The 26,412-nt window shown below is 37.0% G+C and overlaps 1 protein-coding gene and 1 non-coding gene across 3 annotated transcripts; both read left to right on the top strand.

Annotated features, from left to right (window-relative positions):
* Positions 1 to 3,371: 3,371 nt before the first annotated feature.
* Positions 3,372 to 3,478, top strand: LOC114388824. Its single transcript, XR_003661615.1, has one exon. It is a non-coding gene; the product is annotated as a small nucleolar RNA R71 (small nucleolar RNA).
* Positions 3,479 to 13,872: 10,394 nt separating this feature from the next.
* Positions 13,873 to 23,969, top strand: LOC114388041 (FIP1[V]-like protein). Of its 2 annotated transcripts, none has more exons than XM_028348378.1 (9): positions 13,873 to 14,739; positions 15,901 to 16,148; positions 17,138 to 17,264; positions 17,340 to 17,408; positions 17,521 to 17,667; positions 17,861 to 17,962; positions 18,061 to 18,407; positions 19,131 to 20,706; positions 22,611 to 23,969. In XM_028348378.1, the coding sequence occupies exons 1-9, from the start codon at positions 14,008 to 14,010 to the stop codon at positions 23,169 to 23,171; spliced, it is 3,909 nt and encodes a 1,302-aa protein (XP_028204179.1). In that variant the 5' UTR covers positions 13,873 to 14,007; the 3' UTR covers positions 23,172 to 23,969. The 2 variants fall into 2 exon arrangements, with proteins under 2 accessions (XP_028204179.1, XP_028204178.1); XM_028348377.1 differs by having other exon boundaries at positions 13,874 to 14,739; positions 15,895 to 16,148.
* Positions 23,970 to 26,412: the final 2,443 nt, after the last annotated feature.

Genomic DNA, 26,412 nt, shown 5'->3' with positions numbered 1-26,412 from the left:
ATTTTTCAAGAGCAAAAACTATGGCTAGAAGCTCTTTCTCAGTAGTAGTAAAATTCACTTGGGCAGCATCTAAAGTCCTAGAAGCATAGTATATCACCCTGGGCAATTTATCAATTTTCTAAGCAAAGATAGCCCCCAATGCATAATTTGATGCATCACACATAAGCTCAAAAGGGGCTGTCCATTCGGGTGCCTGGATGATGGGGGTGGTAGTCAGTGCTCTTTTGAGGCAGTCAAAAGCCTCTTTGCAGTTATCATTAAAGTCAAACTCCACCTCCTTTTGCAACAAGTTGGACAGTGGAAGGGCTACTTTGCTAAAATCTCTTATAAAGCGCCTGTAGAATCCTGCATGACCAAGAAAAGATTGCACCTCTCGCACACAAGAAGGGTAAGGCAATTGTGATATAACAGAAATTTTTGTAGGATCTACTTCAATGCCTTTTTTTGAAATAATGTGGCCTAAAACTATACCTTGCTCAACCATAAAATGACATTTTTCAAAATTTAGAACAAGGTTAGTTTCAATGCATCTATTCAAAACTTTTTCCAAACTATCCAAACAACCATCAAAAGAGGATCCATATACAGTGAAATCATCCATAAACACCTCTATGCAATTTTCTAAGAAATCACTGAAAATACTAATCATGCACCGCTGGAAGGTACCAGGGGCATTGCACAGGCTGAAAGGCATCCTCCTATAGGCAAAAGTGTCGAAGGGACAAGTGAATATGGTGTTTTCCTAATCCTCAGGAGCAATAGTAATTTGAATATAACTAGAAAAACCATCAAGGAAATAGTAGTGAGATTTACCTACCAGGCATTCAAGCATCTGGTCAATGAATGGCAAGGGAAAATGGTCCTTTTTGGGAACCTGGTTCAGCCTCCTATAGTCAATGCAGACTCTCCAACTGTTCTGCACCCAAGTAGGAATCAGCTCCTCCTTCTCATTTTTTATCACTGTGAGACCGGTCTTCTTTGAGACTACCTGGATAGGACTCACCCATTGGCTGTCGGAGATAGGATAAATGATTCCAGCTTGCAAAAGCTTGGTTATCTCTTTCTTCACTACATCAAGAATCATCGGGTTGAGTCTTCTCTGTGGCTGTCTTACTGGTTTAACTCCATCCTTTAAATTTATTCGATGCATACATGTGGATGGGCTAATACCAGGAATGTCCGCCAGGGTCCAGCCTATAGCCTTCTTATGCTTCTTGAGAACAGACAACAACTTCTCCTCTTGCTCATCAACAAGGGAGGCAGATATAATCACTGGAAAACTTTTGATATCATCCAAGTAAGCGTATTTTAAATTTGATGGCAGAGGCTTCAATTCTGGTGTGGCCGAATGGATAGTGGTAGAAGAAGATGGTTTCTCAGCCTGTACCTCATAAAGAAAGTCAGAGGTATGTGTACTTCCTGAAACATGGTTAGTCCTATCTGACTCTATAAAATCAATCTCGAGAGGTAAAACACCACCACCAAACATGCAATCAATATCAATTTCAGATTCACTCTCAGCATCAAATTCAGACATATGATCAAGTACAATTTCAGACTCAATGCATGAAGAGTGAGAGGCATGCAGATTAGAATAAAGATCAGTCATGTATTCATCAACAACATGGTCAATTATTTCAGCACGAAATACAGAAAGATCTTCAGATGGGTATTTCATAGCATCCAGAATATTAAAATGAACAGTTATATCACCAAACTCCATGGATAGTGTGCCTGCATATACATCTATCTTAGTTCTAGCAGTTTTCATAAAGGGTCTGCCTAGAATGATGGGAACTGATCCTTGAGAAAATCCATCTTCCATATTCAAAATATAAAAATCAACAGGGAAAATCAGTTCACCAACTCTAACTAAGACATCTTTTATGAAACCAACAGGATAGGCAACACTTCTATTAGCTAAATGAATTACCATATCAGTTGACTGCAAGGGACCTAGAGATAGAGAATTAAAAATAGACAGAGGCATAACACTAACAGAAGCTCCTAAATCTAGCATGACATTGTCAAACTTACTATTCCCTATAATACAAGGTATGCTGAATGTACCTGGATCTTTACATTTTTCAGGAATTTGGGGAACAAATTTACCAATTAATGCGGAGATATTTCTGCCCATGCTAATTCGTTCACTTCCTTTAAGCTTTCGCTTATTAGTGCACAGCTCCTTCAAGAATTTAGCATATCTTGGAATTTGCTTTATTGCATTCAGCAGAGGTATGTTTACCTCTACTTTTCTAAATGTTTCCAAGATCTCTTTCCCTGCCTCTTCCAATTTTTTGTTGGGAACTGCTCTTGGAGGGAATGGAAGAGGGATGTGCTGCTTCTGCAAATCAGAATTACTAGTGGAAGAAGATTCACCAGCACAGAAATTGTTAGGTAAATTTTTGTCATCACCTTTTTCTAGAGTAGAGTAAAGTTGGGCAGGTTCATTTGCAGATGAGAAAGGTGCTACAGGTTGAGGTCCTTGACACTGCTTTCCCGACCTCAATGAAATGGCACTGACATTTTTGGGATTTTAGACAGATTGAGAAGGCAGCTTGTCAGAATTCTGGGACTGTTGTTGATTTAATTGTGTAGCCAATTGTCCCATCTGATTAGTTTAGCTCTGAATGGAGGCTCTGGTCTCTTGCTGAAACTGCATGTTTTGCATAGTCATTTGCCTCACAAGTTCTTCGAGGGAAGGTTGCGGAGGGGCCTCAATTGTTGGTTGTTTCTGGGGTTGTTGCTATTGTTGGATTGGTGGAGGAATGTATGGTTTGCTTGGGCCAGCAGCATTTTGGAAGGAAGGAGCAGGCTGCTGTTGTTGCTGTTGAGGGCTAGACCATTTGAGATTAGGGTGATTCCTCCATCCAGGGTTGTATTTGTTGCTGGATAGGTCATAATTGTTCTTTTGTGGTTGATTTTGCTGCTGAGGTTGAGGAGGTCTATTGTAAATGTTTGCAGCATAAGCTTCGGGCTGCTCAATTGCTCCAGGTTACTGCATGGAAGGGCAAAGGTCTGTATGGTGGTCAGCAGAGAAGCACAAACTACAGACTCTTGCGACAGGTACAGATTTCTGATTCAAGGCCAGTTGGGTTACCAAGTTAACCAATGCATCTAGTTTTCCTTCTAGCTTCTTAGTTTCGAATGATGCAGCTGGGTTTGTAGCTACCTCATGCACTCCTCTAATGACTATAGCATCATTTATGGCACTAAACTGCTGGAAGTTGGAAGCCATCTTCTCAATTAAATTTTTGGCTTCAGCAGGAGTCATGTCTCCAAGGGCTCCACCACTGGCAGCATCTATCATACTTCTCTCCATATTACTGAGTCCTTCATAAAAATATTGGAGAAGAAGCTGCTCCGAAATCTGATGGTGAGGGCAACTGACACATAGTTTTTTAAATCTCTCCCAGTATTCATACAGGCTCTCTCCATTGAGTTGTCTAATACCTGAGATATCCTTCCTAATGGCTGTGGTCCTGGAAGCAGGGAAATTTTTTTCTAAGAATACTCTTTTAAGGTCATCCCAGCTCGTGATGGACCTTGGAGCAAGGAAATACAGCCAGTCCTTTGCCACTCCCTCTAAAGAATGAGGAAAATCCTTCAGAAATATGTGATCCTCTTGGACATCTGGGGGTTTCATGGTGGAGCAGACAATATGAAATTCCTTCAACTGTTTGTGCGGGTCTTCACCTGCAAGGCCATGAAACTTTGGAAGCAAATGAATCAGTCCAGTTTTAAGAACATATGGGACATCCTCATTAGGGTATTGGATGCACAAGCTTTCATATGTGAAATCAGGTGCAGCCATTTCCCTTAGAGTCCTCTCACGGGGTGGAGGTTGTGCCATGTTCTCAGAATGTTCAAAATCAGAATGCTCAAAATTATAATGCTCAAAATCAAGATGTTCAAAATCACCAATAACAGAATGCACTGATTCACCAGTAATGGAATGCTCAGGATGATCAAAAGGTATAAAATGATGCCTAACTAATCTATGAAATGTCCTATCTATCTCAGGATCAAAGGGTTGTAAGTCAGATGGATTGCCTCTAGTCATACACTACATTAAGCATGCACAACTAGTTGCCTTGTCATGTAAATAAAGGTGTAGGTTTGAACTACAGCTACGCTCAAATGATATCCAAATGACTTGAAATTTTTTGAGCAACCTTATCAAATGATGAGAAGATAGCATAAAAAATTTCAGACAAAAATTCAAAGTCTAACTATGGAAGCTAAAAATGGTAGGTTGAGAAAAATAAGTGAATAAAACTTGAAAAATAAAAAACTTTTGACAGAATCACTTTTTGTGGACGATGGAGACCTTAGCCGGCCTACGGCTGGCTGCCACGGCGTAGGAAATAACAACCCTAGCTACTAAAACAAAAATTCCAAATAATTCAGCATGGGTGGTCGCTAAAATCCGTCGCTACATGATTTCTACTACTACTCTGTTTTGCCGCAAGCAAAAGTGGTCGCTAAGTCCGTCGCAAAACACTATTCATAGCAAAACACCCAAAACTGAAACAGGGGAAGCGCTTAATAGGAAAACTGAAACAGAACACACACTAAACAAAATACCAGGACATTAAACAACATTAACACACATATTAACACAATACTAACAATTAAACATAAAACACGAAAGAATTAAACACACAACGCTAGCTATTATGAACCTTTGGACACTGCTCCCCAGCAACGGCGCCAAATTTGATCGAGGTCGTACCCGAATCAAATAAACATGAAAATGCAGTAACTAGGAAGTGATCCTAGGTCGTTTCCCAACGAGCAATGATAAACCAAATATTCATAATATACTTGTTGTAACAGTAACGATTGGGGGGGGGGGTTTGTTTGTTTTGTGATTTAAAAACAGAACAAGTAAACTGGAATACGAAACTAATAATATTAAAAACGGGTTGTTTCCTCTGATTCAAAAGCCATTCTCTTGTCCTGGGTTATGGAGAATTCGTCCCTAACAGTTAACCACTTAATCCAACCCTATTTCAATTTACTAAGCGAAAATCAACTTAGGGTTGTCAATACGTGATTAGGCAACACATACACCAGTTAGCCCTTCATCCATTAAGCATGAACGCAAGTTAGGCTCAGAGGCAATTAATCTAACACAAAGCGTGCACAGATTAATGTTAACGAATTTGGGTTAACTGGTGAAGGGAAAACTGCCAGGTAGCCACATTATAAACGAAACCTCAAAGAGAGTTGAGCTTCATCCTCAAAAGGAAACAACACCAGAATATTTAGCCTTCCATAGATTCAAATAGAAAACGTAAATGAAACTAAAAGTAGAAACATAAACGAAGCAGAAAAGTAAATGAAGCAGAAATGTAAATGAAGCAGAAACTTAAATGAAGCAGAAACATAAATGAAGAAACAAGAACGAAATTGTAATTAGAAGCAGAAAATGGAAAATTGCATTACGTGAACAGTAGCATTGGAACAAAAAAACGTAAAAACCATAAACCCTATGCTCTAAATAATAGTCTAACAGAATAGCCTTGCACGAATCCCAAGGCTGCTATTTAAAAAGAGTCACTCAAAGTCACTGGGCTCTATTACAATATTCTAGCCCAAAACGAAATAAACACTAAACCACATAAAATAAAATTGCAATCCCCTAATTAGAAATTAACTAAGGTAAGCGCTGCTTTATTTGCCCTCTTCAAGTCCACAACCAAAATCCAGATTAAGCCCAATGTTTCATTAATTCCTGAAATTAGATTAAAAACATCAAATTAGCTAAATGAGCCCAAATAATAAAACTGCCTAATTAATTTGACAATTAAGATTAATCAGTAATTAAAATGGTGCAAAAAGGGTTTAAGAAATAGAAGAAAATGATGACACATCAATCTTTAATTAGAAAAACATCTTTAATTGCATCAACTTACTCAGTAGCAGGACCCAACGTCTTTAGATATCTGTTTTCACACTTACTTGTTCTCGATTATTGCTATTACTTAGGATAGAACATACTTTTGCTTTAATTCAAAATCATTAATTTCTGTTTGCAAATGCCTTCTTACTTAACAAAACTTTGCTAAATGAACAAGTTCCTTATGTTCGATACTCGGTTCATTCCATTTTAATTATTTTACTTGACGACCCGATGTGCTTGCCGGTAAGACCACTCCCATATAAAAACAAGTAATACCAATTTGGAAGAAAGAGTAAACAAGTATTCTGGTCGAACCCGAGACATGCCATCTCTTAGGAAGCTCTCTTGTAAGAAACAAACTTGTGTGGCACTATCCACTGTAGAAGCAGAATACATTGTAGCTGTAAGTTATTGTGCTCAAAGTCTCTGGCTGAAACAAAAGCTGGAAGACTTTGGAGTAATCCTTGATCACATTCTTTTGAAATGTGACAACACAAGTGCTATTAATCTATCTAAAAATCTTGTCATGCATTCTAGAACAATTGAAGAAGAAGTTGCAAATGTGTGCTTGATGGAAGATTCAATGGGTGACTCTTCAACCGTTGAAGAAACAAAGGTAAAGTATGAATTTTAAGAAGTTTTGGAAGCATTTAATGAAATGCACGAAGAAGCACAAAGGCTTACTGCTTCGAACAATAAGCCGAGAAGCGATCTAAAATTGCATAACACTAAATTGGCTTCAACATAAAGAGAACTAGATAAATTGAGACAAGAAAATGAAAAACTTGTTTCAAGCTATAAAATCACTGGTTAAGTTTGTGCTTCTACTTCTTTTAATATGTATGATTACAAATCTTTGCCAATTGAGTTTGAAAAGTTAAAAGACAGGATCATTATGAAGAACGTATGAAGTTGCTAACTGAGCTTTCTTATCTTAAAGATCTATTTAGAAAAATGAACAAAGGAAAGAGTGATCTTAGTCACTTGCTCAGTGTACAAAAGGAAACTACCGATAAGGCTGGTTTGGGGTATAACAAGCAAACTACCTTTTCTAAGAAAACCAATTTTGCATCCTTCAACAAGGTGAACCCCAACAAAGTTTCCAAAAAGAAAAACATAGTGCATTTTAAGCCTAAAGACTTGTCATAATTGCATGAAAAGAGAACATGTATCTTATAAATGCTATGTTAGGAGATTTGACCTTCCTAGAGGTAAATGTGTTTGGATTCCTAAATATTTAACTGTGGAAATTAATCCCATTGGACCCAATCATAATTGGGTACCACATTTCTCTAATTGGTGTAAGTGTGCCTAAAAGCAAGATACTCACTATAGTACTTGGATAATGGCTACTCTAGGCACATGATGTAACGACCCGCCTCATCGCTACGGTATCCACACTCTAATATTCGATAATTTCAATTTTTATAAAAAGAACTCCCTTAATTTTTTATTATGAAAATAGAAGTGATTTTGTCACAGTATAAATTCATCCAACAACACGCTATTACTTAAGTGAATATGCATAATTACATAGAAACAATAATTCCGTACATGTTATACACATAACGAAAATTAAATATATTCATATATATAATTAAAATCCCAGTTTTACATCTTTAACTCAACAAAATAAAACTTAAAAACCAACTACGGAGGAGTTGATTACAAAATACAACTCTCTCCCAAAATAACGCCAACGTCATCACGTTGGCTCGGCAGCTCCTCACCAGAATCTTACTCCCTACACCCTGCCACTGTCATTTTGCTCCCACGAACAAGGTTCGTGATCATCACAGGTATCAACCACACGATACAAAATTGCAAGGGTGAGTTTATTATAAAAGAACCAATACCAATTCCAAATAACCACAATTAGCAAGGAACATAGGCAAACATGATAAGCATACACAACAATCATTATTCAACACTCATATCCAACAAATATTCATCATTCACATCCAACAACTACTCATCATCCATCCATGGATCCAATCAAGACTGCACAGAATGATGCATGCACCTGACTCAACACTCAGATGCAATGTGGTACGTACCAACAACAACCAAACCTCAGGAAATAGCCTAAGCGTGTCCACACGACACTCTCACTTAGGGAACTGTGCTGAGTTTGTCGAGACCACCCGGTTGTGCACGTAACAGCCCCCCTCCCATAGGTGATCAGCCTGGGAGCCCAAAGGTGTTCCCTACCAGGTGACAAGCCCCCTAGTACAAAGTACACTTGACCACAGTTACTCTATTTCCTGTGTCGTATGAGCTATGATCACAGCCAAAAGTAAGTGCCAAAGACCATGGACCAATTAAAGCGCCTAAGCACCCCCTCAGAAATGCTTAGATTCTCTAACCACGCTAGTTACCCATGTCCGGGCCATCCGACAAGGTCAGTGCACTCTACCCCCCATGACATACACTCCATACGACGTATGTTCGTGGCCAAAAGCTAGTGCCAAAGACCCTGGAAGGTCAGTGCACAGTGCCCCCCACGAACATACACAACATGCACATGCCAATGCATTTCCAACATCAATCAACATTCCATTTCCATGTTATTCACAACATAAATATCATCTCATCTCAATGACGTTATCAACAACAACAATTCAAACATACACAACAATATCATTTCCACACGCACGATCTTCAAACAACACATTTTAAACAACCAAAACAATATCATTCATCACAATACATATATATATATATATATATATATATATATATATATATGTATGTATGTATGTATGTATATATATATGTATGTATATATATCGCATCCCATTAGTTAAAACGTAATTTTCTTTGAAGAAAAATCATCATGCAACAGGGATAGGCAGATATCCTCATAGCTAGGTTTTCTGACCCTAACTATGGTGTTAAAACGGTAAATTTTATAATAAACTCCCCTCACCTATCGTGAGCTACCCCGCAGATTCCTCATCGCGTCACTTGAAGATTCCTTTTCGTCCTTGCTCGTCGATTCCACGTAAGCCTCTACTATGCCAAAATGAAGGAGACTTAGTATGGATTTCATAAAACAAAGCTAGTAACAGTGCTTTGGGTCAAACACCCACATCACTACTTGAAAGAGCTGAGAGCATTTCAGGTTTTACAAAGGAACATCATTTGGAAATTCCGACCATGCCAATGTGACTGGGGTTCAGTGTAGGTTACGAAAATAACATGCATTTCATGAAAGGATAACGTTTACAAAGTCTCTTTCTCAAAAGTTTTTCAAAGGAAGCATAAGACATACAATGGCGGTTCCAAAGTCAGAAAAGATGCAAAGACAAGATGAAACTAACAAGAAACAAGCGTAGAACCATGGTTACCTCGAAAGAAAACGAAAGGTCAGATTAGGGTTTCGTTCTCTACCGAAACCGCAAGCCAAGTTGGAAGATTCCGCTTCGGTTGAAGGGTTCCTCTCGGTGTGGAGAACAACGATGGTTTGTGGTGGCTAATGGTGGTTGTGGGTGATGGAGAAAGTTCTTGGAACTTTAGAAATGGCTTTGGAAGAAAGAAAGAAGAAGAAATGACGTTTTTCCTAAGCTACACGAATGCAAAGGCTGAAATGCTTAAATAAGAGATGCTCTCGGGAATGGAAGCTTCTAGCACACTCCAGAAATCTTTTCAAAGATCCCAACGGTCAGATCATGGACAAGTGTCTTGTAAAGTTGCACACCAAATTTCTAGAATATCCAACGGTTAAAGAAGTCTGGGCAGCGTTTTTACCGAGGCAGTTGCATGTAGTTTTCTCTAGAAGCTTCATTAAGAGACTTCCTCCAGAAGCTTCATTAAGAGGCTTCTAGCACACTCCCAACATCTTTTCAAAGATCCCAACGGTCATATCATGGAAAAGTGTCTTTTGAAGTTGCAATCCAAATTTCGAGAAGATCCAACGGTTAACGAAGGCTGGACAGCGTTTTTACCGAGACAACTTCATGTAGCTTTCTCTATAAGCTTCATTAAGAGGCTTCCTCCAGAAGCTTCCTCGTGGCTTCTTTGAGAAGCTTTCTCAAGAGGATTCTTTGAGAAGCTAGATCCTTATCTATCCACACCCCTCTATTAACTAAATTAACTTCCTTAAAAATAATTACGGATGAAAATAATGTAACAAATAATCAAACATCAAACATAATTACTAATAATATATAGATATATATATATATATATATATATATATATATCAGGGTGTTACACATGATGGGTGACAAGTCTAGATTTACTGACTTCGTGTTAAAGGAAGAAGGATATGTCACTTTTGGAGACAACAATATGGGAGAAGGAAACATTGGAGATCAACACAAGACTCAAACAAAAAATGTTATGTGTTAATGGACTTAAGCACAATCTCTTGAGTATAAGTCAACTATGTGACAAAGGATTCAAAATTGAATTCAACAAGAATTGATGTCTCATTTGTTAAGCTATATTTGGTGTGGTTTTTCACATAGGTAAAAGAACAGGTAATATCTACATGTTGAATATTGAACATGCATTATTTCATGAACTTAGTTGCTTGCTAAGTAAGATTGATGATTTTTGGTTATGGCATCATATGGTTGCACATATAAACATGCATAATCTCAATCATCAAGTTAAAAAAGACTTAGTAATTGGTATTCCAAAACTCAAGTTTGGAAAAAATAAATTATGTGAAGCATGTCAAAAAGGGAACCAAGAAACATAGATGAAGCTTTGTATGAAGAGTTAAATCAGTTTAAAAGGAATGAAATATGGAATTTAGTTCCTAGACTTGCCAAATGGGTGTTTTGAAACAAACTTGATGAATCATGCATCATATTGAGGAGCAAGGCCAGATTGGTTGCAAAAGGATACAACCAAGAGGAAGGCTAAGTTTTGGAGCTTGAAGAAATTTTGTCTTTTTGCATGTCCAACTCTTTGAGTGACATTTGTATTATTGTTGCATCTTAGTCTCCATCTTTTCATATATACACCATGCATCATCATGTAGAGGTAGGAAGATTGTTTCTAAAGTTAGAAATTTCTTCAGTACATAAAACTCTTTGTTTTAATTGATTACAAGGCTACTTGTAATCGATTACACAAGTGTCTGTAGCTTGTAGAGAGATTCAAGTTTTGGTTTAATTGATTACTAGTTAACCGTAATCGATTACATAGTTCAGTTGAGATCATGTTTGGCTTTTCATGAGTCTTTGCTTTAATGGATTACCAGGTGATTGTAATCAATTACTTCGTTCTAAAAGGTATTCCTAGAAGTGACCAAGAACACTTTAAGTGATTACAACAAGAATCTAATCGATTACATTGTTATTGAAAGTTTTCTAGATGTTAGGAAGAACGCTTTAATCGATTGAAATGAGAATATAATTGATTTTTCGAAATAATTGATTACATTGGCTATTTAATCGATTACAGGTGGTTATAATTGTTTCCTTTATAAATAACCCCTTGTGTTCTCAATTTTGAGAAGGAAGAAGAGAGAAGAAAAAGTGCTTAGAATAAGTGTGTGACTCACAACTTCTAGACTTCGTTTTTCTAAATCTCTCATGGTAAAAAGTGAGTTGTGAGATCAAAAAGAGACTCATTCACTCAAGCAAAGGTTCTTGCATGTGATTGATCAAGTTGCGTCTCTCTTTAACTCAAGTTTTTCATGTGTTTTACAAGTTGTTAGCATATGCATGAATTTCTGAAGGCATGCTAGAATAGTTTTTTTCTAGTTTGGGCTAAAGGTAAGTTTCTTGTAGGCTCTTATTCGCAGAGGAATTTTTTTCCTTTTACTTGCTTCAAGCAACATTGGATCACTTGGTATTGACATGTTCTCCTTCATTACAAAATTGTAACCTCATCTCCCATTAACCATCCAGCCAATAAGGCATACCTTGTATTTAAATTGGATATAGTCCTTTCTCTTCAACTGCGAATTTCATTTGCTACAAGGAATTCATGGGTGATGCATTTTAACAAAGGAACTTAATAAAATAGTGTCCTCCTAAAAATATCAATGTATCACAAAACCTGAAAACCAACCTTCATATACGAATTACAAAGGCAATAGGTGGATGCATTCAAGTTTAAAAGGGGAGATAATGCAATATAATAGTAAATGACAGTTTTGTTTTAATATGTGCACAACCACAACAAGAGAAATATAGTATTTCTATCGTAATTGGTATATGAATTAGCTAACAAAATGAATAGAAAGCCTTATCAAAGATTGGAAAAATGAAAACAAATGTGGGCACAAGTACAAAATATAAAGGATGGTAATAGGCAATTTATTTTATTGGCAAGAATTTGCCTTAATAATACTTAATACCAAAGTACAATTTCCAATAGGATTTGTATACCTCTAATTTAATGACAAAGTATGATACAATGACATGATCAAGTAGCCACAATTGAGATAAGTGTAATCTAAAGAAATTGAGATAAGGGTAATCTATTTGAGTTATATAATAAAGTCGTAATTGGGCTAGGTTATTTGACATCTGAGGCAATGAGTCTTAGGTAAGTCGACCCAATAAGAATTGAATGGTACATAATTCTTTAGTCTCAAGAGTTGCGATGTAAAGAGACTAAATATGCACTGAGAGCAGTGGTGGACCTACATGTGAGTGAGGGTGTGCACTTGCACCCTCTCATTTTTTAAAATTCATCGAATTTGTAAATAAAATATTATATTTTTATATTTTATTTTATCTATATTTATATAATTGAACCCATTGATTTTATTTTTTTTATAATTTGCACCCACTGACTTAGGGTCTTGGATCCGCCACTGACTAAGAGAGTCAAATGGGAACATAACCCCATAATCTCAAGTGCGTAAACACGAAGCGACTAGGATCGAATGAATCATCTGATAAAGTATGACGAAGGGTCGAAGAGATAAAAAAGAACAAAAAACAGTTCTTTTTGAGTTTCCCGTCAATGATTGAATTATAGATTTATTTTTGTAACAATTTCCAAGTTAAATTGGTTGAGTGATAAACCAAGAAACCTATTAAGACATAATGAGTTTATAGTATTCAAATGATACTCAAATAAAAAAATTGGTTAGTAATTTTAAGAAATTAGTTTAACGCACTAAGTTAACGTAAAGAAAAAAGTCTTTAAAGTTAAGGGGTTAGAAAATCAATTTAAATTGTTCTAATTTTATTTAACATATTTGAATTTTTTAACGGATTAATTTACTATATATAATGTTTAAATGCATAAACCAGTCAATAATGCATTAAACAATTCATTAAATTAGTTTCTTAAATCAAAGATACGGATCAAACTAATTCTTACAATTCGAAAAATGTGATTCTAATTCTTAAAATATTTAGTTTTTTTAACATTATTTCCATTTTAATAATTTTAAATATTAAATTAATTTTTATTTACAACATCAAATATCCAAAGGGTCAATATCATCATCTAAAACTACTATTATATACTAATAATGAAATTTAATTCAATAGGTTAAATATCATGTATGAGTTATTTCTACAGATAAAAAAAATTATTGCATACTAATTTTAAGGGAATAGTTGATTGTATATTGGTAGTTAGTTTTAGTTCCTTCTCACTTTTTTAGAGAATAAACAAACAAGTTTCTTAACTAATAAAAAAACTAATTACTGAAATATTTTTTCATACATAACTTTAAAATGAGGTATATGTAAATTTATTTATAAATCTCTTTTTTTTTCAACATTTATAAACACTTTTTTTAAAGTTATAAATACTCTCTGAATTTATAAACTTTCTCTACTTTAGAGTTTTTATTGGCTTTATACCCCTCCTAAATTTTTACCAAATCGCTTTGCCTCGACATTTTTTTCTAATTATAAAAATTAAATTAATCTATATTCCCAATAATAATTTCATTTCTTATCATACAATTTGTCGTTCTTAGTGCAATATAGTAGTTTAATTTGCAACGAACTATAATGGTTGTTTAACCTAGGCGAACGAAGCTGAGTCCATAGAGAACCGAAGCTGTATGGCATAAGTTCCCAAACCTACAAAACCCTCTCTTTAAAGCAGACGCACACTTTATCATTCTCTTTCTCTGTTTTGAAACTCTCTTCTCTTCTCTTAGCCCAATGGAAGACGACGACGAGTTCGGAGATTTATACACCGACGTTCTCCGCCCCTTCGCTTCTTCGCCCTCATTATCCTCTGCGCCGCAGCCCCACCAACCTTCCCCTGCGCCCCCCTCCCTCGATCTCAGTCCCAATCCGGACGATGCACAGATCCCCTGCGATGCGCCCCACGCTAATTCCCCTGCACCAACCAATCCCCTCCCTGAGCCAGACCCACGCGAAGCGCCCACGGAGCCGCCTAAAATTCCGGACGCCAAGCCTACGACGGATTCAAACCTCGCCGCCGCCGCCGTTGCCGTTGATCCGATGGACAGGGAGGTGAAATTCGACATCGAGGAGGACGAAGAAGACGGCGGAGAGCCGGTTATTCCGGGGCTTACAGGCGAGTTGGCAGCGCCGACTGAGGGCGAGGGCGATGATTGGGACAGCGATAGTGAGGATGATTTGAAGATAGTGTTGAATGAGAACAACCACATGGCCATGGAAAGAGGAGGGATGGCGGATGGTGATGAGGAGGAGGAGGATGGGGATGAGGAGCTTGTGATTGTGGCTGGCGGCGATCCGAATCAGGGCGCGGAGGAGCCGGAGTGGGGCGAGAATGCCACCCTGGCCGCCGGAGACGGCGAGAGGAAGGATGCCGCCGGGGAATTGGCCAAGGCCGGCGGTGCGGCTGTGCCCCCGAAGATTGGGTATAGCAATCAAGGATATCACCCCTTTCATTCGCCTTTTAAGGTAAGAGTTGTTGTGTTGTGTTGATTGAAAGGGCATTGCTTGTTTTTAGGGATATTATAGCGTGAATTCAAGTGCAAAATTTGTGTGTTTGTAGTTTATAGAATTGTGTAAGAGATTAGTTTGTTTGTCAAATGAACTTTGATCATTTGAAATTGAATCACCTGGCTTTATGTTTAAGACAAAAGTACTCATTTTTTTTGCAAAAAGTTGAAAAGGAAAAAAAGGAAAAGACTGAGTGGCTATGATAAATTGCATTAGTCTGTGTTGAAAATGATGTGCTAATGGAAATCTGGATGGCTTTGTGTTAAAATTTGTATCAATTGAGTGAGATGAGATGTGAGTGATTCATGTTGGCTTGCCTAATTGTCTTTTTGTTTTGGAAAAGAGTTTCTGGTTCTTTCTGTCGTTAAATTGTTTAGCAGGGCTTCGTACATGGAGATTTGTGTACATGTTTTTTATTAGTTAGCTAGTGCATGCAGTCTTGCACTTTGTACTGAGTTTGTTGTTGTATACTAGCTGAAGCTTGGGTTCAAGGACTGGATGGCTTAGTCACAAATTTTTGTGCTATGTAACGTGTTGTTGTGTGAGGGTAAAATTTTGTTTGGTGTCTACACTTGGAACTTTGATCGCCTTTTTTGTTGTGAACTATTCTGGTGGGGCCTTGATAACAATTGTATGCTTGTATGTATTTCTTTCACCGTTTCATCTTGAACAAAAAATTACTTCTGTGTTCATATAGTCTTCGTATATCTGTAATCAGATAACCTAGTTTTGGTTGAATGCTATGTTTTTGGTAAATCACTAATAAGAAAATTAAGGGGAGGGGAGGCTACTGCAATTCAAAGGCTAGGGCATGCCACAAGCCTTGGTGATGGCTTAACCTTTGGCTTTTACAAATTTCCCATGAAAGGGGATTGCTCATAGCTTGAATTGATCAGGGCCTTTCAAGTGAAGTTCTTTAATTCTAACAAGTGGGATGGCTTTTTCTTCTCTGCAGTTTTGCTGATATTAATTTCATGATTTTCATCTTAAAGCTAAAAAATTTGATTGTTGTTAATTCATGATAGTTCTTGTTTTGCTTATGAATATATGATAAATCGTGGCTTATTGAAATGGAAAAAATCTAATGATTTGTTATTTTATTGTTTTGCATAGTATCAGTATGTTAGGCCTGGTGCAGCACTAATGCCTGGAGCTGCTGCTTCTGCTCCAGGAGGGCCTCCTGGTCAGATTCGTCCTCTTGCTAACATGGCTGGTCGAGGCAGAGGGGACTGGAGACCGCCTGGAATAAAAGGTGGTGCTGCTATGCAAAAAGGTTTTCATGCAGGTCCCGGATTACCTGGTTGGGGCAACGGTGCAGCAGGGCGGGGTTTTGGTGGTGGATTGGAATTCACACTTCCTTCTCACAAGTAATTTTAAATTATCATGAACTAAATTTCATTTTGTTTTTTAGTTGTATTAGACCCTAGACTTGAAGTGACTTAGAGTAGCCTATTTTGGGGGATTAATCACTTTTTTCTGGAAACTTCCTGAGAAAGCTATTTTTTTTAAATAAAAATTTAATTATTTCCTATAATATAATCTTTCCAAAATGGAAGGCATTTTTTGAGTGGTTAAGTATCACTGCAATTTAGGAGAGAAGTGTCTAGAATCCTATATGCATTAATGAGTGGAATGAGGCTAGTTCCAGTACTTTTGTTTCTTTTGTCCTTGGATCTATTCAAACATGTCTGACTTTTATTTAACTTTGATTTAATTATATAAAATGAAAACTGTTGTGCTACTGGATCATGTTTGTCATTTGCTTTTCTTGTAATGTTATTATTGACTTGAACTGACAATGCACCATGATACTAAAAACATTACTAGACATGATTTATGAATTGCTTGAGGGTAGCACTCAGTATTCTGATATATTCTAATACACACATGCAGACACAAAAGAATTACTACATCTTACATTTACAAGAGCAATAATAAAGAATTAAATCATTCCCTAGAACCCTTATCTTGTCAATGATACATCAACTCTCATTATTCCCAATGACATATTAATAACTATCTTTATTTCTGACAAACTGTTGTTGTTTTCTGTCCTTTTGTGGTTTATCTCCATGATGTATAAATATAATTGCTCACTCCTACTTTTTATTAATGTAGCAATGTGCTTTCTTTGTAATACCTTTTTCTCTGACAACTATCTTGCGGAATAAATAAATTTTGATGTATGGAATTTGATATTACATGTAGCAATCTATTTGAGTTAGAATCATACAACAAAAGCACATCTCTGATACAGGATACTTTTACTTCCATTTTAATATTTTTCTCCATTTATAACTAAATTTCATGTATGTGTTACCTATTCAGTGCTTATAAACCTGCCAATTATTTTCAGGACTATATTTGATGTAGATATTGAGAATTTTGAGGAGAAACCGTGGCAATATCCAAATATTGATACATCAGATTTTTTCAACTTTGGCCTGAATGAGGAGAGCTGGAAAGATTATTGCAAACAGCTGGTAAATTATTAACATACTTCCAACATTCTCCACCAGTTAGTGTACACTGAGAAACCTTGTATTTGACTTTTTTAGGAGCAACTACGCTTGGAGTCTACAATGCAAAGCAAGATCCGTGTTTATGAGAGTGGTCGAACAGAGCAGGTAGAGGCACTTTTGTATTTTAAATTTAGTTCCTTTTCCTTATCAATTTCCCAAGGTGTTTCTGAGTACTGATTGTATAATTAAGTTAATCATCTAATTGATTTCATTTCAGGAGTATGATCCAGACTTACCCCCTGAATTAGCTGCAGCTACCGGTATACATGATAGTCCCGTGGAAAACACAAATTCTCTAAAGTCAGATGTCGGACAAAGCGATGTTATGAAAGGTTCTGGGACTGGACGTGTGCGACCACCACTAGTATGTATTTGTCTAAATATTTTTTTTGTCTAAATGTTTGTAGGAATTTTTCACATTTTAAGCCCATATACCTGCTTTATGTATGCTTTTTGGGCTGCTTGATGTTGGTCAATGTAGCATTATGTTTGTGGAAGATATTTTCCTTTATTCACTAATTCCATCTCTAGTCTCTAATAAATTTATTCCCTACCAGCCAACTGGTAGAGCAATACAGGTGGAAGGTGGTTATGGTGACCGGCTTCCCTCCATTGATACCCGCCCTCCCCGAATCCGCGATTCCGATGCTATCATTGAGGTATTTGATGATTTTGTCATATAAAGCATATGTAGTCTTCTGATAACCCATTTTACTGCATATGCATTGTACACATTACTAAGTATTTTTGTAAACAGATTGTTTTACAGGATACAGAAGATGACCAGTCCTCTGCAGGAGTTGCTCAAGATCCGCCAGAGGGTGGAGAACCCCATAGAGAGGATTTTAGAGAAGACCATGTAGCTGGAGATGAAATTCCAAGGTTGGAACCCGAGTATTTTGATGGTTTTCCACAGGTTTATAATGGTCGGAAGAAAGAGATTGCAGGAAGAAGAATGTCATTTATAAATTCCAGTGCTGCTAACATGCCTAATGGAGATGAAAAATTGTTCTTCCCACAGGAAGAGCCGATTGAGTACTCTGGTTCAAAGGGCCAAAATCGTAGGTCCTATGGTGGCAATTGTAGCTCCTCTCATGACGAAAGGTACTCGATAGTGTATATTCTACAAGAAAATAATTTGAAAAGGTCAACCTTTATCTGTATGCTTATGTTTTCGTCACTGCTTTACTTTATTGTTATCACATTCATTTCATTCTATAGGCATCCATAAATCAGCCGATGCTCATTAAGTTTAAGAATCTTTGAAATGTATCTCACACAGAGGTCTTTATCAGCTAATTAGGTTTGTGTGCTGCAATGCACCATGAAGTAGAGGAGATATAGATATCTGGATTGATTCATGCTAAGGTTAGTTGCGATTGGTAAGGGATTTTCTAAACCAGGACAAATGACCGAAACTGACAAAATTGGTTATGGTGATGTTGCCTTGAATTAAATTAGTGTCATAAAATAGCTAAAATTTTGAATGGTTGGAGAAGCACATTATGAACATGACATAAATAATATTGAAATATATTCAGCATACTCAGATGCTATAAGTTAAAAAAAAGCAGTTTTCCTTGTTTCAAAATATATTAAAGAAAATAAAAGATATCGTTCCATTTGTTAGATACTTAGATACATTTTCTTGATTTAAAGATTTTTTTTTTCATGTGTACATTCTTTAGCGTACTTGTAAAAATTCTAATTTACTAGAAACATAGTTTATTATTTTAATTGCATTTTTTAGTAAGCTGGTGTCTGGACCTAATAGGCTTGGTAATCTTCATGTGCAATTTATAAATGTCTTTACTTTTGTATTTACAGGCAGATGCAAAGAAGAGTGGGTGGTCAGTCTCCTTCAATTACTCCCATTCAAGAATTGGCAACTGATAACAGTCTAAAAGAAGAGTCAGCAGAAAGCATGGAAGGTAGACATAGATCATCCCCTGCTGTTAAGGATATAAGGGAGTCCAGTGTGGAGGAGAAGGATATTGAACTTGAGGATACTGGGACAGCTGATGGAAGTTCCAGATTGGAAAAGGAGGAAACAGTAGACAAAGTAGATGCCCTTGAGGATGGGGTAGCAAAGAGACAGAAGTTGACATCTCGAGTTGAGCCACCTTTGCTTGATGAAGTTGATGATTGGGAGGACTCAAAAGCTGCAAAAAGTAGTGATAACAGCAAAGCAAGATCAGCCAGCAGTAGGGATAACCAAAAGCGGCGAGAGGGTTTTGAAGAGGAAGTAGTTCAAGATCCACGATCAGCACAACTGAGTAGCATCAGACAGCACCCGGATGAAATTGAGCAGGGATTTTATAGAAGAGAGCATGATGCAAAGCAAGAACCCGGAAGAAATCTCATGATGCTTAAAGGCAGAGAGAGACCATACCCTTACAAGGACCGGCATCCTAGCTCAGCTACTCAGTTGAACACAAATGCTGATGGATTTGATGGACAAAAAGAAAGGGACAATTCTGAAATGGATTGGTCACGAAGAGATGATGATCTCTATAACAGAAGGGTTAGAAATGATGAACCTAGAAAGAGGGATAGGGCTAAGGTTCGAGAAAATGAGAAAAACGACAAAGAAGATAGCCTTCATTCAAGAAAACAGTTGGATAATGGTAGCTACAGGGTTTCCTATGAAAAGGATGTTGGGTCTAGAGACTCAAGACAAAGGGAAAGAGATGAGGGCTTGAGGATTAGGTACGAAGCAGTAGAGGATTACCGTGGCAAGAAGAGGAAGGATGAGGAATATCTTAGGAGGGAGCATATTGACAAAGAAGAAGTTCTGCATGGCTACAGGGAAATTGCTAGTAGTCGGCGCAGACGAGAAAGAGATGAAGTATTGGATCCACGAAAGAGGGATGACCTGCAAAGAGCTAGAGATAACCCTGATGATCAATATGCTACTAGGCAGAAAGATGAGGCCTGGGTACTGAAGGAGAGGGGTGATAGGCAGAGAGATAGGGAAGAGTGGTGCCGGATGAAACAGTCCCATGAAGAACACCTACCCAAGCGTGAAAGAGAAGGACGGAGTTCTGTAAGAAGTGGACGAGGGGCTGAACATAAACTTTCTGAGAAAGAATACCAATCCCGAGAAGCAATGCGACACAATGACCAATTGAAGAGAAGGGATCGAATTCAGGATGAAAGTCCACATCATAAGGGGCGAGATGATGCTTCTGCCCGTGGAAATCAATATACTACTGAGGAAAGGCGATCTAGGCTAGAAAGGTCAAGTAGTCGTAGTGATCGTGTTGCTAATGTTTCTGATAACCAAAAAGTCAAGCATAGAGAAGGCTCAAGGAAAAGCAAAGAACGTGATGTTAGTGACCTTAATAGTTTAGGCCTGTCCAAGAGAAGTCAAGAAAATCAAAGTGGTCCAACCAATGAGAAGGTATGCACACTTGCATGTAAAAACGTGAAACTATCTGGAGAGTAAAATAATCTTTACATGAAAATGAAGTATTCTCTATACGTGACTCTTAGAATCATGAAGGTCTAGAATTATGTTTAGTTGCAACTTGGTGACCAGTTATATTAGAAGTGTTGGTTCAAGCCACATAATGTATGTCAATGCACGCTTGATCATGAATAACTAGCTTGTGCATTTTTATTATTCCTCCTTCCCCTCTTAATATGTTGGGAGGAGGTGGAAATTAAAAGATATGTTCTTTTGAGGCATTGTTTTGTCTTTTTTGTCCCAGTAGGTTTGCCAACTTTGAAGACTCAACTTCTGGAAGAAAGTAGTTAGGTGGCTTTTAAACAGATTGTATGATGATGTTTAATAAATCCACCTAGTGTTAATTGGAATTTATTACATACCAATACTGCATTAAGGGATCCACTCTTAAGTATCCCGATATAGAATATTATTTCCAGTGCCATGGGATATGATTGATTAGTTAATGATTCGAAATTTAATGTTAGTTCATTAGAGCTATAGAAACTCATACCCAGAATTCCCAGTAATGAAAAAACAGAACTTCCCGCAGTGTACAAAATAAACTTTGTAGCTGAATACAAACGATTTTTTCCACCCACATAGATAAAAGTAGATAAACGGGAATTAATTCTAATTCCCACATGATGAAAAAAAGTAAAATGTCTTGAGAAGAAAATGTTCCTATTTGACCACTATACATTGCTAACATCAGGAAATAGAATAATTTGGATTCTCGAGTAACCGGCTGAGCCGCTAACGTAGTGATAAATCCCGTCAATAAAATGGGTCCTAGAGAGAGTCAATCTATTCCGAAGCTCCTCCAGTAAAAGAAAAAAAAATGATCCATTTATAATTTTCTGTCAATTGGATTAGTGGATCATCCAGTTTATGACAAGCTTTTATCTTAAAATTGTTATGCATTATCCTGTTTTTTATCTTGATGTTTTGGTTGAGAGATTATTGCTGTTGTGACTAGTGACCCTATTTGATTGAACTAGAAATATCGTCCAAGTGAATGATGATTGCAAAAACCCTTGTTGTTATTGTATATTGTTGTCTTGATGTCTCAGCACGGTATTTATTATAACTGACAAGCTTATCACCTTTTGCGTTTATTTTATTTCATTCATAAGTAACTAGAGTTGATAAAATAGGAATGTGTTAGCCAATTGGCAATAGGCACAACTTTGTTGAAACTTTTAGCATGCATGGATTAACAAATCAAATATATTAATTCTAGGTTGTTACCTGGAAGTAATTTGCTACTTTAGGAGATACCATAAAATGGCCGTGCTTGAAATTGATTATTGAAACTTTGATTTTTTAAAAGAATTCAATGGTATCGTTTGATCCATGTAGATGATCTAACCTAACAAGATAAGTTGTTTTTTTTTTTTTTTTTTATTTATCACAATTGGATCTAAGACTCACTATTAAATTTAATCGATGATTAATTATTGTTAGTAGTAAGGTCAACGGAATTGAGATTCTATCTAAAAGACAAAATTATATTCATGTATTTATAAAATAAATAGTAATAATTAAAGTAATTTGACATTGGTGTGTATGATAGAGACTGAAGCCCGGTTACAAAATTGTAAAATCATGCAATACTGTGCAGAAAATCGCAATCTTAATAACCCTGGTCAGCAGGGATCTCGTTGAGACTTTGCTCGCTAGGAAAAAGTGTTTCTTATTTTAACTAGCCTGTCCCTGTTGCCTGAACAAGAAAGTGATAGTGGAGTGCTCTTCAATGTGTTACACTGCATTAAAGCTGTTGCTGATGATGGAAAATTATCATTATTCATTAGATGCTTGCTCTTGTTTTCTATAATTGTTAGTTTCTATTTGTGAAGGGCTTGAAAGGATCTGGTGATGAAGAGCGTGCTGAGCATGAAATTTCAGGGCATCGCCTGTCAAGAAAACAGCGGGAAGACATGTCTTCAGATGATGAACAGCAAGATTCTCGCAGAGGACGTTCTAAATTGGAACGCTGGACCAGCCATAAGGAAAGAGATTTCAATGTCAACAAGTCCTCTTCTTCCTTGAAGTTCAAAGACATTGATAAGGATAATAATGATGCTTCTTCTGAAGCTGGGAAGCCTGCGTATGAACCTGCTAAAACTGTTGATGCTGATAACCAACATATCTTGTCAGTTGAAGCAAGGGATTCTGCAGATATGGAAAATAGGGATGCTGATACAAAAGAATCAGGGGATCGGCACCTTGACACAGTTGAGAGGTTGAAGAAGCGAAGTGAGCGGTTCAAGCTCCCAATGCCTAGTGAAAAAGAGGCCCTCGTCATCAAGAAGTTAGAAAGTGAACCTCTGCCTTCTGCCAAAAGTGAAAATCCAGTAGTAGATTCAGAAGTCAAACAAGAACGACCTGCCCGGAAAAGAAGATGGGTTACTAACTGAATAAGAAATCTGGGGGCATCATTATTTTGCCGGAGAGTCTAATCTAATCTAGTTTGGCCCAGGGAAAATTTCAGCTTGGCCTGATTTTTTTTTATGATTCTAGAACCTTGCAAGCCAGCCATGCTTAGTATCTCTATATCTATGGAACGTTGAAAATGGCATCTATAGGGTTTGGGACAATTTGTACTTCAGTAATGTCATCTTGTAAACCTTGCTACCTATACATTTATTGTACACTGTATATATACAAGTAAAATGTAAAACATGAACTGCCACTACAGGTAGCACATATTTTGGGTGTCCAAATATGGATCTTACCTAGATGGATCTGGGTAATGAGAATTATTGGTGAACGTTACCAAGGTTGGATGCATTTGACATTCAGAAACAGCTGGCATGGCTGGTAGGCATTGAGCCTGATACTGGCACCTTCCACTTGAGGACTTAGCAGGTCAAAGCTTTTGGAAAACATCTTGGTGAAGGGCTATCCAAAGAAAAGCTTTTGGAAAACATCTTGGTGAAGGGCTATCCAAAGAAATGCATGCTGCTTGCTTCTCAACGTGTTTCTTTAAATTGAATTATAGATGCCATGAAATTATTTTCTTTGTTGTAGACTTTAAGCAAGTACGGATTACTCATTTCTCCCCCATTTCTATCTTTACATTTTTTACGCGGGAATCAGGAAACCTTAGCAATGGGCCTTTGTTGTATCTAGAGATCAAATGACATGTAGTTTAGGTTGGGAATTTCAACAGGTAATGAAAGAAAGTAAAAGCATAATTTATTGCCTTTGTCAAATCTTCTAATCTCTATAATTATTATTTTTTCATATTTATTTAATGTTTTGTATTGGTTGAGAGGAAAGAAAGTGAAGGGAGACATGTTGAAATTTGAATCAAAGAGAAACTAGCGTTGTGTTTGGGTAAGAAATTTGAAGTGGGGAGTGCAATTTTCAGGGGGGTTTAAGATTCCTAGTGATAAAATTTTGTTTAGATAGTTTGTTAAAAGGAATTTAAGGCTTTGGAATATTAGAGAAATTTTAAATGACTAAAAATGAAGAATTCTAATATAAAAAGTTGGGCATTTAGAATTTGTTTCCTCTATGATTAACAGATTCAACAATACTTACTTCTGCTTCTTTGCATACCTAATCTTCTCAAAGTAGCTTTGGCTAATGCAATCCTACCCCCCAAGGGTATTTGATAGAAGACTCCAAGAAGATTGGATCAGAGATGCAATAGAAGACTCTAGGGTTCTCATGAGCCTTAGAATAGATTTCGGGTCCATGGGCTAAGTATGAGTCCACTTATCTTTATACATGATTAAAGTTTCATTATTTTTGGACCTTATATTTAGGGTTCCATAATGTAGGTAGGGTACCCTAGAAATGTAAGATTTTTCAGCCCTTGTATTTTAGGGCACCTAGATTAGTTTTTTTGAATTAGGGGTAGTTTTATAATTTCACATGCATTAAGTGAATATTTGATGTGTGTGTTGGAAAATAAATTTAATTGAATTCGGAGAAACTCAATCCAATTAAATTTTAGAGGGAGAGGTGAGCATTTGCTTGCTACACCCCATTGCCACATCATATAGTCACACTTTGTGCATGTTCTTCATACTTTACATGCCTCATGACACCTAAACATTCTTAGTGGAGAATCTTGGACTTGATCTTGGATTAGTGATTTGAACCATAGCTAAAATTTACTAATCATAATTAGTGAAATTTTGGCTCCAAAAGTTGGCTCCACAAATTCAATTTCAAATTCAAGTAGAAATTTGAATTTCCCTCCAATTTTGTGTGATACTTAGGCTATAAATAGAGACCATGTGTGTGTATTTTTTCAACTTTTATCATTTGTAAATTACACTTCAAAGTTCAGACCTCATTTGAGGCACAAAATTTCATGCTCCTCCTCTCCCTCTCCCTTCACTCATCTTCTCTTCTTTCAAGCTCTTATCCATGACTTCCTATGGTGGTGAACTTGTGCTTGACTCATCTTCTCCTTGAAGTGGTGTCTCCAATCATCTTTCTTCCTTCTCCATTTCGCTGCCATTCATATTCAAGAAGCAAAGGACTCCATTGATGAAGAAGATCCAAGGCCTACAAGCTCCACATGGAGCTACGTCATGTGGTATCAAGAGCATCTTCGTCTAGGTGATGTTCTTTTGCTTCCTCTATCTTTTTGTTCGGTCAACTCACTTTAATTCCTTGTTCTTCATCTTATTCTCCATGTATATCCTCAATTGTCTTGTGGTTTGGTGCTGTTTAGAGTAGATTCAAAAAAATAAACTGATTAAATCTTAGATCTACACTTGTTCTTGCATTCCTATGGTTCAAATTTTATAGATATACTCTTGAATCATGTTTTTGTGTTGATTTTAGGTTCTATCATTTTTCAGTCATAATTTTCTTGTGCTGAACCTTTAGATCTAAATTTTCTTTCAAAATATTGATTAGAAAAAAAAACACAAAAATCTAAGTGTAAATCACTTAATCCATGTTGTCTTAGAGTCATGTTTAGTCATAATAATTGTCACATTATGTTCTAAGTTTGTGTTGAATTTTGATTTTGTTGATTGAATTCTAGATACATTTGTTCATGTATTCTTCTCATTCTTAGCCTATCTTTTGAATTTTGAGTCTAATTCATGCATGTTATTTAGTTCATAACATGTTCTAAATCAATTCCTAGAAGTAGTGTTGTTGTTGAACTTTTTTTTTTTGTTTTCTAAGTTTCCTACATGATGCCTATGAAGAAGTTCAGTTGTGGTGCTGAGTTGTGGCTGGATTTGTGAATCAAAATAAGCCTTATCCCAATCTGGCGCCTGTCCAACAAAGGTTGTCCACTAAACCACAAAGGACTCCCCCACAAAGCTCATTTCCCACACAATCTTGTCCCGCTAGCAACACCAATCCCAGCACAAGGGCCAATTTGGGAAGGAATTTTCCAGCAAAGAAGCTTGCAGAATTCACCCCGATCTTGATGCCATATGCTGACCTGCTACCATCCTTGATCACCAACCAGATGGTAGTAGTGAACCCCGGGAAGATCTACCAGTCTCCCTTCTTTTGCTGGTACAACCCCAATGCAACCTACGCCAATCACGGGGGTGTCCTGAGGCATTCAATAGAGCAATGTGTGGCCTTCAAACACAAGGTACAGAGTTTGATTGATGCAGGGTGGCTGACATTTCAAGAGGACAACCCGAATGTTAGGACGAATCCCCTCACTAG

This window comes from Glycine soja, chromosome 15, assembly GCF_004193775.1.
Source record: "Glycine soja cultivar W05 chromosome 15, ASM419377v2, whole genome shotgun sequence".
In the NCBI taxonomy this organism is placed as follows: Eukaryota; Viridiplantae; Streptophyta; class Magnoliopsida; order Fabales; family Fabaceae; genus Glycine; species Glycine soja.
The sequence above is the reverse complement of the archived record's forward strand: the minus strand, read 5'-3'. Positions and strand labels throughout refer to the sequence as shown.

Excerpts from the sequence above, each read along its gene's own strand:
- LOC114388041 (XM_028348377.1), top strand. The coding sequence starts at position 14,008 with ATGGAAGACGACGACGAGTTCGGAGATTTATACACCGACGTTCTCCGC. Across the intron at positions 14,740-15,894 it reads CCTTTCATTCGCCTTTTAAG|TATCAGTATGTTAGGCCTGG; the intron begins GTAAGAGTTGTT and ends TGTTTTGCATAG. Across the intron at positions 17,409-17,520 it reads AGAGTGGTCGAACAGAGCAG|GAGTATGATCCAGACTTACC; the intron begins GTAGAGGCACTT and ends ATTTCATTTCAG.